Source organism: Podarcis cretensis (assembly GCF_951804945.1).
Source record: "Podarcis cretensis genome assembly, chromosome: 14".
Taxonomy (NCBI): domain Eukaryota; kingdom Metazoa; phylum Chordata; class Lepidosauria; order Squamata; family Lacertidae; genus Podarcis; species Podarcis cretensis.
Genome location: NC_137183.1, coordinates 46279489 through 46291526, shown reverse-complemented (window position 1 = coordinate 46291526; position 12038 = coordinate 46279489). Strand labels below are relative to the sequence as shown.

General features: G+C 49.1%; 1 protein-coding gene across 1 annotated transcript in view; it reads left to right on the top strand.

Annotated features, from left to right (window-relative positions):
• Nucleotides 1-12038, top strand: part of MYH16 (myosin heavy chain 16) — a 63867-nt gene that overhangs the window by 50354 nt on the left and 1475 nt on the right. Inside the window, exons 36-43 of the mRNA XM_079953663.1 lie at nucleotides 516-652; nucleotides 2583-2686; nucleotides 3931-4123; nucleotides 5807-6010; nucleotides 7133-7258; nucleotides 7755-7925; nucleotides 9491-9691; nucleotides 11563-11795. Coding sequence (XP_079809789.1) covers nucleotides 516-652; nucleotides 2583-2686; nucleotides 3931-4123; nucleotides 5807-6010; nucleotides 7133-7258; nucleotides 7755-7925; nucleotides 9491-9691; nucleotides 11563-11769 — 1343 coding nt within the window. The 3' untranslated portion in view covers nucleotides 11770-11795. The remainder of the gene's footprint in view (nucleotides 1-515; nucleotides 653-2582; nucleotides 2687-3930; nucleotides 4124-5806; nucleotides 6011-7132; nucleotides 7259-7754; nucleotides 7926-9490; nucleotides 9692-11562; nucleotides 11796-12038) is intronic.

The window sequence follows — 12038 nt, the reverse complement described above, 5'->3', positions numbered from 1 at the left end:
CGCCTTGGCCGGTTCACTCACAGGAGATCGCTCCGTGGGTCAGATTGTGTCTGCGCCCACAGAAGAGCCGCAGAAGTGAGTCTCCGCAGCGTGCAGGGACTCGCTGAGCAGGTGGCTCGGTTCGGGGGTGGCTCGGGGGGGCGTTTAAACGACCCCCGTGGGCCACTTGTGGCCCATGGGCTGCAGGTTGTTGACCCCTTTCCTAGAGTAAAGTGTGCACAGGAATGCCTATATAAGTGAAAATAAACATACGAAATGCATTTCATTGGAGGAAACCACTTACGAATGTGTGCCTGTTAGGCAAAACTACATGCAAAAATTGCTTATTAGAAGAAAGTCACACTCAAATGTCAATGAGTTTCCATGAGTTGTTTTTAAATCACAAATTGGTGCGGAAGAATGAGAAATGTGGTGGAACAGAAATGGAGAGATTTGTACATCCCTCCAGTTTGCAGGCCTGAAAAGCAACAGAAGCATTGAAAAGATTTGTGTGTGTGTGCTTTTTCCCCCCTCAGAGGAGATTAAAGATCTGATTGACCAGCTGGGTGAGGGAGGAAGGAGTGTCCATGAGCTACAGAAGATGAAGAAGAAACTGGAGCTTGAGAAGGATGAGCTACAGGTGGCCCTGGAAGAAGCGGAATCGACCCTGGAGGTAATGCTTCCTTGTTTATTTATTAAGCATTAGTAGGACTTCCCCTGCATGTGAAGACAGGCTCTGGAGTATTGAGCAGACAAAACCAATAGAGGGTCCAATGGTCAAGAAGGCAGTTTCTGCATGTGCTGTAGAGGGAACTGAGGGGCAGATGGTGGCTTGTCAACCTGGGAAGGCAGCCCGTCTAGGAATAGGAAAACTCTGATCCTAAACCTCCATGGCCTTACGGGATATCTTCAGGAGAAGAAAAAGCTAAGGAGCGAAACCTGCACAAATCCAGAGTGGGGTTCCTAAGGCGGTTGGATGGCGCCTTGTACGCCTTCTTCAAGCAACTCCTCCAGCCAAGCTGGTGCCAAACGCCTTGCTCTGCTTTCCTTTGGACCACATCAGCGAGGTCAAGGGTGTGTGTGTGGCTTGTCATCTGGTCCGCCCAGGACCTCCATGCACACCGCCCAGGCTTGCGCCCTGGGGAGGTTACTTTGATGCTGCAAATGCAGCAGTTTGACTTCACCCCCAGAGGCACACTCCATTGTGTCTCGAGACAGATGAACGCCAACATGAAAAACATGAGCAGCCTCATTTTTTCAGCATTTCCGGCCCTGCAAAGAGCATCATCATCCATATTCCATTGGCCTCCTGCTCAGTCAGAGGAAGTGGTGCTTCTGAACGCCAGTTGCAGGAAACTGCAAGAGGGAGAGTTGCTGTTGCACTTGGGTGGCCCACCAGGTGGCTATGAGAAGCCTGGAAGCAGGATCTGAGCATGACAATACTCTGCACAGCTGCAATTCCCAGCAGCTGGAATTCAGAACCATCATTGCCTCTGACCATGGTGGCAGAGAATAGCCATAAGCCGGGCTAGTAGCCTTGATTGATCCTAAGATTCAGGACGCGGGTGGCACTGTGGGTTAAACCACAGAGCCTAGGACTTGCCGATCAGAAGGTCGGCGGTTCGAATCCCCGCGACGGGGTGAGCTCCCGTTGCTTGGTCCCTGCTCCTGCCAACCTAGCACTTCGAAAGCACGTCAAAGTGCAAGTAGATAAATAGGTACCACTCCGGCGGGAAGGTAAACGGCATTTCCGTGCGCTGCTCTGGTTCGCCAGAAGCGGTTTAGTCATGCTGGCCACATGACCCGGAAGCTGTACGCTGGCTCCCTCGGCCAATAAAGCGAGATGAGCGCCACAATCCCAGAGTCGGCCACGACTGGACCTAATGGTCAGGGGTCCCTTTACCTTTAAGATTCGGATATGCTATGACAGGCTTCCTCAACCTCGGCCCTCCAAATGTTTTGAGACTACAATTCCCATCATCCCTGACCACTGGTCCTGCTAGCTAGAGATCATGGGAGTTGTAGGCCAAAAACATCTGGAGGGCCGAGGTTGAGGAAGCCTGTGCTATGAGGCAGAGAGAAAAGAATAATGGTACATGAAAAAGAAAATAATAATAAGCTTGAATGGCACCTGAGCTTCTAAGGTAAGTGTCGGGAGTGATGTTCCTTTGCCAAGTTTGAAGGGGGTTCCAAGTCTGTTATGTACTGAGCTGAATAGAATTCAGAATACAGCAGTCTGATTGGTCCTAGAACAATAGGATCCAGAATGCAGCAGTCTGATTGGTCCACAGAAGCCACCCAATCCAGCTCCAGGTGTAAGTGAATCCGCAACCTGATTGGCCCACAGGAGAATCCCGGAATTAGCCAATCACGTGGGGTCCATTGTGTAAATAATGTATATAAAGCAGACATTCTGGGGGAACTTCCATTCCTCCTCACCCCTTTGAGCTGAATAAAGAGCATGAAATCCACTCTCGACTCCAAGTATATTTCAAAGTTCTTTGCCCCACATCACTCAGACAGCCCCTACTAAAGTAGTCAATAGCTGTTTTCACCTTTAAAGAGCTTGTCATCCATGCATCTCCTTGTGTTTCTGCCGACAGGTGGAAGAGAGCAAGCTCATCCGCATCCAGCTTGAACTGGCGCAAGTCAAGGCAGACATCGACAGGAGGATTCATGAGAAGGAGGAGGAGTTTGAAGCCACAAGGTATGGCGCACAGAAGGTGTGCGAGAGGCAGGAAGCGGAAGGTTAAAACTGGGAACAACAAAAACACGGCAAGAAGTACTTGAGAGAGATGAGGTTCTCCCCTTTTTAACCTTTGTTTTGATCCTCACAACCACCCTGTGATGTAGGTTAGGCTGAGAGACGGTGGCAAGCCCAAAGTCACCCAGTGTGCTGAGTGGGGATTTGAACCCTGGTCTCTCTGTACCTAGTCCAGCACTCTAGCCACTGCTCCACACTGCCAGCCAGTGAGCATTACTTCTCATTTTACAGCTGTTCTGTTTGGAACACTCGTTAACTTATTTGGGATATCAGTGGTTGTGGGATTTTGAGCTTTCCTTGTTTTAGAAAAGTAGCTGATGTGGTGTGTGTGTGGGTGGGTGGTTTTCTTCCTGGTAAATATTTCTGCAGCCTCCCCTGCTGCCTGCATTCCCCGATTCGAAAAAGCCCAAGTGGGGAGGTATAAGTTCACGACATCTTCCTCTGGCCTTTTATGGGAGTGCAGGCACCTGGGGAGGCTGCAGAAGGCAGAATGCTAGGCGAGGAGGTTTAAAATGAAAGGAAGGAGACTTGGCAAGGTAACTGCATCAAAAACCCGAATCCCATCCATGAGATTTTCACTGATCATTTCAATCCTCTTTAATAATTTTCAGACGGCATTTCTTTATTCAGTAATGTACAATGACGAAATGCAGGATAATTTTTTGGCACATTAGAGAGTGAGAGAGACAGACAGACAGAAAGACTAGTGTAAAATCCCCAAGTGAGCTTCATGACTGAGAGGGATTGAGACACTAGAAGAAGTCCCAGCAAAGAAAGAATGGATACAAAAACTTATGGAATATGCAGAAAAGGCAAAACTTACTGAAAGAATAATAAATTAAGATAACAAACATTTTTTTAAATAAAAGAATGGAAATGGTTTATTGAATATTTACAGATAAATTGTAAACAGATAAAAACATTAGCAGGATTATTGTAATAACCTGCTGTTTTATAAAAGTGTACATTTACAGTAGATAATTAAATGAGCAAGTTAAATGAATTTGGATATGCAGAAAATATTAAAAAATAAATTTAAAGACCCGCAGAAAGAGGGGGAGGAAGTCAAATTTTGAAATGTTAAATTGATTGTAAAACTAATGAAAGGTATAAATTTGAAAAGTATAAATAAAAAATTAAGGGGGGGGGGAATTGAGACAAATTGATGCCTTTGTTCTCCTCGGCAGGAAAAATCACCAGCGGGCCATTGAGGCCCTTCAATCCAGCCTGGAGCTGGAGGCGAAAGGCCGGGCTGAGGCGCTCCGTCTGAAAAAGAAGATGGAGACCGACCTGAACGAGATGGAGATCCAGCTGGACCACGCCAACAGGAACAACAGCGAGCTGGTCAAGACACTGAAAAAACTCCAGCAACAGATCAAGGTGAGAAAAAGATCATGAGGAAGGGAGGGAGAAGCCAGGCAGAAGAAAAAATGGCGCCTGGAGGGGATGGTCTTCTGAGGAAAAGCTTTGCAGCTTAACACAAGTTGGAGAAACCTCTGGGTTGCTTGTTCTCCTCAGACAGAGCTGGCAAGGTTGATCTCAAGACCTTCTGTGGTGCTCTTGCTTGTTCTCCCACTGAGCCAAGGCACTTGCCCAGTCAAAATGTGAACTGAAACGCCTTTCTTTCCAACACCCTACACTGAGCAATGGCTCTTTTCAGGGCGGATTATGTACAGTTTGTCAGAGTTCAGATTGGGGTGTGGGCAGATTGGTCTACAACCAGTGTAGATGAGATGGAGTTCGATAGGCCAACTGCCTGAGTCAGTCTAAGGCAGCTTCCTAGGTACAGGTTGTAGCTAGCCAGGTTCTCAGAGTAGACCCATCAAAATGAGTGGAAGTGAGTTAGTCATACCAAATGATGCTGCTGTTGCTGATTTTATTATTTGTAACCTGCCCATCTGACTGGGTTGCCCCAGCCACTCTGGGAGGCTTCCAACAGATATAAAAATTAGTAAAACATCAAACATTTAAAACTTCCAGATACAGGGCTGCCTTCAGATGTATAATAATAATAATAATAATAATTTATTTGTACCCCGCCTATCTGGCTGGGTTTCCCCAGCCACTCTGGGTGGCTTCCAACAAAGATTAAAAATACATTAAAATATCACATGTTAAAAACTTCCCTAAACAGGGCTGCCTTCAAATATCTTCTAAATGTCAGATAGTTATTTATCTCCTCGACATCTGATGGGAGGGCATTCCACAGGACGAGCGCCACTACCGAGAAGGCCCTCTGCCTGGTTCCCTGTAGCTTTGCTTCTCACAGTGAGGGAACAGCCAGAAGGCCCTCAGCACTGGACCTCAGCGTCCGGGCAGAATGATGGGGGTGGAGACGCTCCTTCAGGTATACTGGGCCAAGGCCGTTTAGGGCTTTCAAGGTCAACACCAACACTTTGAACTGTGCTCGGAAATGTACTGAGAGCCAATGTAGGTCTTTCCGGACCGGTGTTATATGGTCTCGGCGGTCGCCCCCAGTCACCAGTCTAGCTGCCGCATTCTGGATTAGTTGTAGTTTCCGGGTCACCTTCTTCTAAAAGGTGTATAGTTATTTATCTCCTCGACATCTGATGGGAGGGCGTTCCACAGGGCGGGTGCCACTACAGTACAGTGGTAGCTCGGGTTACATACGCTTCAGGTTACATACGCTTCAGGTTACAGAGTCCGCTAACCCAGAAATAGTGCTTCAGGTTAAGAACTTTGCTTCAGGATGAGAACAGAAATCGTGCTCCGGCGGTGCAGCAGCAGCAGCAGCAGCAGCAGCAGCGGGAGGCCCCATTAGCTAAAGTGGTGCTTCAGGTTAAGAAGAGTTTCAGGTTAAGTACGGACCTCCGGAATGAATTAAGTACTTAACCCAAGGTACCACTGTACCGAGAAGGCCCTCTGCCTGGTTGCCTGTAATTTCACTTCTCGCAGTGAGGGAACCACCAGAAGGCCCTCGGAGCTGGACCTCAATGAACGTGACTAATATTAGGTACAGTGCTGCATGTGCCATGTGCAACCCATCTTGTGGATCTGGGGTTTTCCCCAGCCTTACTCCACTGGCTACTTTTCCGCCTGCAGGACCTCCAGATCCAGATGGACGAGGATGCCCGCCAGCATGAAGAGCTCCGGGAACAGTACAACCTTCAGGAGCGCCGCCTCAGCCTTCTCCAAACGGAGCTGGAGGAAGTTCGCACCGGCCTGGAGGGCAGCGAGCGCTCCCGCAAACTGCTCGAGCAGGAGTTGGTGGAGGTCTCCGAGAGGCACAATGAACTCAACGTCCAGGTGGGGACAGAGGATAGTCACCTGTGGTTGGCTGACTAGCTGGGCAGCTTGATGTGCATCATGTGGAACCCGTTGGTGACACTAAGCAGACGCATGCCCTGCTTAGACCAGGCAATGGAGAGCGGTCCATTAGGGCAAATGAGGCAGCACTGCTTCACTAGTCTGACTGCCCTTAGCCAGCTCCTAGAAGTCATCAACTGGCTGGACGCAGAAGAATGATGCGAGGAACAGGCTGGGGAACCCCAAAGGGAAGAAGGCTCGGAGCCTGGGCAGTGGTGGTGGGATGCCGCCGAGTAGTCAGACTGGGAAGAGGACGTGTCGGAAGCTGAAGGAGTAACAGGACTTAGTGAGATGGGAGAGCCTGTGGCAGATAGAAGTCCAGAATCAGAGGGAGAAGCTGAAGCAGGAGAGGAGGGAGGCCAAGGGGCAGAGGTGAGCCCAGGTGGTGAAGAGTCATGGGTGTCTCCCCCTCCTGCTGTGAAAAGCTCCCCTCCTGCTTGGTCTCCCAGAACCAGCAGAGGCATGAAAAGGGTGGAGGAGAAATTAGCCTCACCCAGGAACAGTCTCAAATTGTTTGGGGGGAAACCCTGGAGATGAGGGGACTTAGACAGCTGTGGGGAGATGGGGACTTTCAGTCTCAGCAACTGATTTATGTCTAAGACCTAACGGGAAGGAGCTGCTTTGCTCGTTAGGCCGCACTCTCCGCCAAGTCTATGAAGATGTTTTGGCAAATAAAGAGTTAACTCCTACCTGGAATGGTGTGATTTACTGCTGGCTCACTCTTTGATACTGTCCATCTGCCTTCTTACTTGCCGCCAGTCCAGATGGTGGCACTTCCTGTCGACTTTCTCCTCCTTAGTCGCATTATTGCCCCTTGCAGAACTTAGCAGGGAGCAGGGACAAAATTAGACTAAGCTGGCTCTGCCTGTCACTGGTTTTGGTGCTACCTCTTGTTGGTCTCCTTGCTTTCTGTCCTATCAGGCCAAACCATCATCACAGGCAACTGTCTCAAAACATGCAATAAAAAAGCAGCATTCAGGCATCAGAACAGGCAGTCTGGCTCTGCCTTTCTGCCACGACTGAGGCAATTGCTTACCCAAAACTCTTCTTTTCTCTCTGCAGAACCAAAGCCTGCTGGTGATCAAGAGGAAACTGGAATCTGACCTCCAACGCATCACTAATGATCACGAGGAGCTCATCAGCGAGTTCCGAACGGCGGACGAGAAAGCAAAGAAGGCAGTGGCTGATGTGAGTTGCATCCCTGAAGAATAAGACTCTGTGATAATTATAGCCTATTATTTTTACGGTGGCAAATACAAAGGGACTGTGAGGTTAAAGGATGAGGAATCTCTTGCTCTTCATTCATGTGTGTTTGTTTTTTAATCACACCTCGGTCAACTCCAGGCTATCACTATTTTGCAGAAGGGACTGGGCACCGAAAATTAAGGTTTGCACAATTAAATTGGATTAAAGTGCTCTGGTACAACATTTTTTTAAAAAAACCCAAACCAGGCTATTTGCAGTTAGGAAAGTGATGGGGAAAGTACACAGAGACCATCAAATACAGTAGATAGCATTGCCTCACTTTCCCACAAAGATATCAGGCTCCATAAACAGCCCTATCACACAACATTCTCCTTCTGTTGGGCTGATCTGTTGGGCTGATCTGAATACATGAGATGGAGCTGAGTTGCTGCTGTTGGTGATTCTAATACTTACTTCTTACCCTCCCCACCCCTTCCAGGCGACCCGCATGGCAGAGGAGCTGCGCCAGGAGCAAGATCACTCCATGCACCTGGAGAGGATTAAGAAGAACCATGAGGTCACCATAAAAGACCTGCAAGTCAAGATGGAGGAAGCTGAGCAAATGGCCCTGAAAGGAGGGAAGCGAACCATCATGAAGCTGGAGACCAAGGTAAGACGACGCTTCCCCATTGCTTCTGACCTCATCCCCAAAATATGCATGTTGCCAGACCAAAGATGCACAGAGTCTGAATCCCTCAGATTAACCCCAGACCTGCCGGGAGCAGAGAACCCTAAGGGCCACAGAAAAGGCAGTTAAGAGGTGAAATCATTACAGTGGTGCCCCGCAAGACGAATGCCTCGCAAGACGGAAAACTCGCTAGACGAAAGAGTTTTTCGTTTTGGAGGTGCTTCGCAAAACGAATTTCCCTATGGGCTTGCTTTGCAAGACGAAAATGTCTTGCGAGTTCCTCCGGGTTTTTTCCCCTTTCCCCCCCCCCTTTTTCTAAGCCGCTAAGCCGCTTATCCGCTAAGCCGCTAAAAGCCGCTAAAAGCCACTAAACCGCTAATAGCGCTAATCCGCTAAACCGTCAATAGGCTTGCTTCGCAAGACGAAAAAACCGCAAGACGAAGAGAATCGCGGAACGGATTCTTTTTGTCTTGCGAGGCACCACTGTACTTATTTTTAAATCGGCATCCATCTCAAGAGACAATGGAGTGTGCCTCCAGGGGTGGAGTCAAACCGCTGTGTTAGCAGCACCAAAGTGATCTCACAAGCCAGGGCAAGGTGTATGAAGGTCCTGGGCTTCTCACATGACAAGACCCGGCTGATGTGGTCCAAAGGAAAGCAGAGCAAGATGTTTGGAAACAGCTTGGCTGCAAGAGTTGCCAGAAGGAGCCATACAATGCACCATCCAACCATCTTAGGAACTCCACTCTGGATTTGTGTGGGGTTACTCCTTAGCTGCTTCTCCTCCTGAATATATCCTGCAAGGCAGCAGGGGTTTAGGATCAGAGTTTTCCTTCTCCTAGAGGGGCTGCCTTCCCAGGCTGACTAGCCCCATCTGCCCCTCATGGAAATCATAGAGGTGCATAGAATGATGTGCAGGAACTGGACAGAGAGAGGTCTCTCTCTCTCTCTCTTTCTCTTTCATATAATGCTAGAACTCACGGTCACCCAGTGAATTCAGTAGAAGACATTGTCTTAGGTCCTTTGGAAAGGGCTGTAGCCCTGTCGTAGGAAATCCTTTTTGCACGCTGGCAGTTCCAAGTTCAGCCCCTTGCCCAAAACCCTGGACAGCTGCTGCCAGTCAGTGTAGACCAGGGCTCAGCAAACTTTTTCAGCAGGGGGCTGGTCTACTGTCCCTCAGACCTTGTGAGGGGCCGGACAATATTTTTTTTTTTTGGGGGGGGGAATAAATGAATTCCTATGCCCCACAAATAACCCAGAGATGCATTTTAAATAAAAGCACACATTCTACTCATGTAAAAACACCAGCCAGGCCCCACAAATAACCCAGAGATGAATTTTAAATAAAAGCATTGTAAAAACACGCTGATTCCCGAACTGTCCGCGGTCCAGATTTAGAAGGCGATTGGGCCGGATCCGGCCCCTGGGCCTGTGTTTGCCTACCCATGGTGTAGACAGTCCCGAGCGAGAGGGACCAAGGATCTGACTCGGTTTAAGGTAGCTTTCTACATTTCCACGGCCTCAATCTCCCGCACCCCCTTTTCCAGATCAAGGAGCTGGAAACAGAGCTGGACTCGGAGCAGAAGCGCCATGTGGAAACGATGAAAATCGTGCACAAGAACGAGCGTCGCCTGAAGGAGCTGGTCTTCCAAACGGAGGAGGACCACAAGACCAACCAGCGCTTGCAGGAGCTGGTGGAGAAGCTGCAGAGCAAGATGAAGACCTACAAGAGGCAGATCGAGGAAGCTGTATGTACCAGGAGTGGCCTTGAGCATTATTTCTCTCTTCCCGTGCCTCGTCCCTTGACAGGCACATTGACTAGGGCAGGGGTCTGCAACCTTTAAGACAAAAAGAGCCACTTGGACCCGTTTCCAAAGGGAAAAAAACCTGGGAGCCGCAAAACCATTGCGACATTTAAAACAAATATATCTCCGGAGCCGCGATCTGACAGCGGGCAGGAAGGTGACGTCGGGACGGTGCGTGACTAACGCACGCACCGCCCCCATGCGACGTCACAGCCAGTACAGCGCCCGCCACAGTGGGAGTGTCGGGGCGCACAATGCACCTCCTCCCCTTGCTAGTATCCGCCCCGGAGCCACGGCAAAGGTGTAAAAGAGCCACATGCGGCTCCGGAGCCGCGGGTTGCAGACCCCTGGACTAGGGGGTGGGGAATCGCATATAGAACTGGGGCTTCCAAACTGTGGTCCGCAGGTGGTTCGTAACCTGTGGATTTGTGGCTGAAGGTGGGAGGTGGAACATCTTGTTGCATTGAACATTGGCACATTTTTTGCTCTATAAGACTCACTTTTTCCCTCCTAAAAAGTAAGGGGAAATGTGTATGCATCTTATGGAGCAAATGCAGGCTGCACAGCTATCCCAGAAGCCAGAACAGCAAGAGGGATTGCTGCTTTCACTGCACAGCGATCCCTCTTGCTGTTCTGGCTTCTGAGATTCAGAATATTTTTTTTCTTGTTTTCCTCCTTCAGAAACTAGGTGCGTCTTGTGGTTTGGTGCGCCTTATAGAGCGAAAAATACGGTATTTTTAATTGCTCCTTTCGTTTCTTGTGTCCTGCTCTATTGCACTGCAGTCTAAATTCCATGGAATTCAAATTGGAATGTGATAAAAATCAACACATAAGGAATAAACAAAGCCCTTTTATTTGAGAGGGCCATCAGGCTTGCTTAAAGGGCGCATGATGTGCAGATGTGACGTTGCTGTCACTTGCCGCCATCGTCCACCTCACTCTACTTAACTTAAGGGATCCCAGTGTACTCTAGGAACAATGCATTTCGGCTTCGGTCACATCTACAACACGCATTTTAAAGCACATTTAAAACACAAGTCTCCCCCCCACAGAATCCTGGGAACTGTAGAGTGCTGAGAAGTGCAGCTCTGTGTGGTTACAAACTACAGTTCCTAGGATTCTTTGGGCGGGGAGCCACAACTGTCAGGAGTTCCAGCTTGGCCCCGCAACTTTGGGTGCCAGAGACCGTGGGTGTCATGCAGCATGCATGGCCCTGGCACTGAAATTTGTGGGTGCCTGGCCCCTTCTTGGGGAATTTTGTGGGTGCTTGGGCACCCAGGGCCTCAAGGAGTTGGCACTTAGGATGACTGTTAAAAGTGGTACAACCAGTGGAATATTGTTACCAATGGATAGCAACCCGTGAAGCACTCTGGAGTCACCCCTTGTTCCATGTAAAGCTTTTATTCCTGTTGCAGTCTACATCATCATAATTCACACTACAATTCCCATCATCCCTGATCATTGGTCCTGCTAGCTAGGGATGATGGGAGTTGTAGTCCTAAAACAGCTGGCAACCCAAGTTTGGGAAACACTGCTTTAAACCTATTAGCCATCTCCCCATCACTTGTGAGGCTGACTCATACCTCACACCTTGCGAGTCAGCATTTCCACTTAACACAGAGTCGATACTCGCAACACCCCCAACAGCTATGAATGTGAAAGTGGTAGAAATGTGCAAAAATATATGGCGCGGATGTGTTCCTGCTACGAGAGGTTTGGGGAAACAGTTAAACGCAGGCATGCATCCGCTCCCAGCAACTGGCCACCCAGTACAAAACAACAAAACTCTTTCCCCCCACTTCAACTCCCTATAGGAAGAACAGGCTAACCAGAGTCTGGCGAGGTACCGGAAGACTGTGCATGAGTTGGACGATGCTGAAGAGAGGGCTGGGATGGCCGAGTCGGCCCTGAACAAACTACGCACGAGGCACAGAGTCTCAGCAGGCAAAGCATTCACCTCCGTAGAAATAATCCAGGTGGCCAAGTCTTCCAGCTCCTCCAAGTCAACAGCTGAGGAATAGCTCCCGTCTCTTTGAACCTGCAGCTGGTAGGTGTGCTATTTCTGCCCTGGTTTTTAAGTGATCTTGGAGGGGCTCCCTTTAACCTTGGTGAAATATACTCAGAGTCCTGTACTGATTTCATGCTCTTTATTGCTGCTTGTAAAACAGTGATTGAATTGCCCCCCCCCCCCCCGACCTCAAGCTTTTATAAACATTATTTACACAACGAGTCCAGTCTGATTGGCTGATTCTGCTTCCCTCCTGGAGCCTGATTGGTTTTCTCCTGCAGG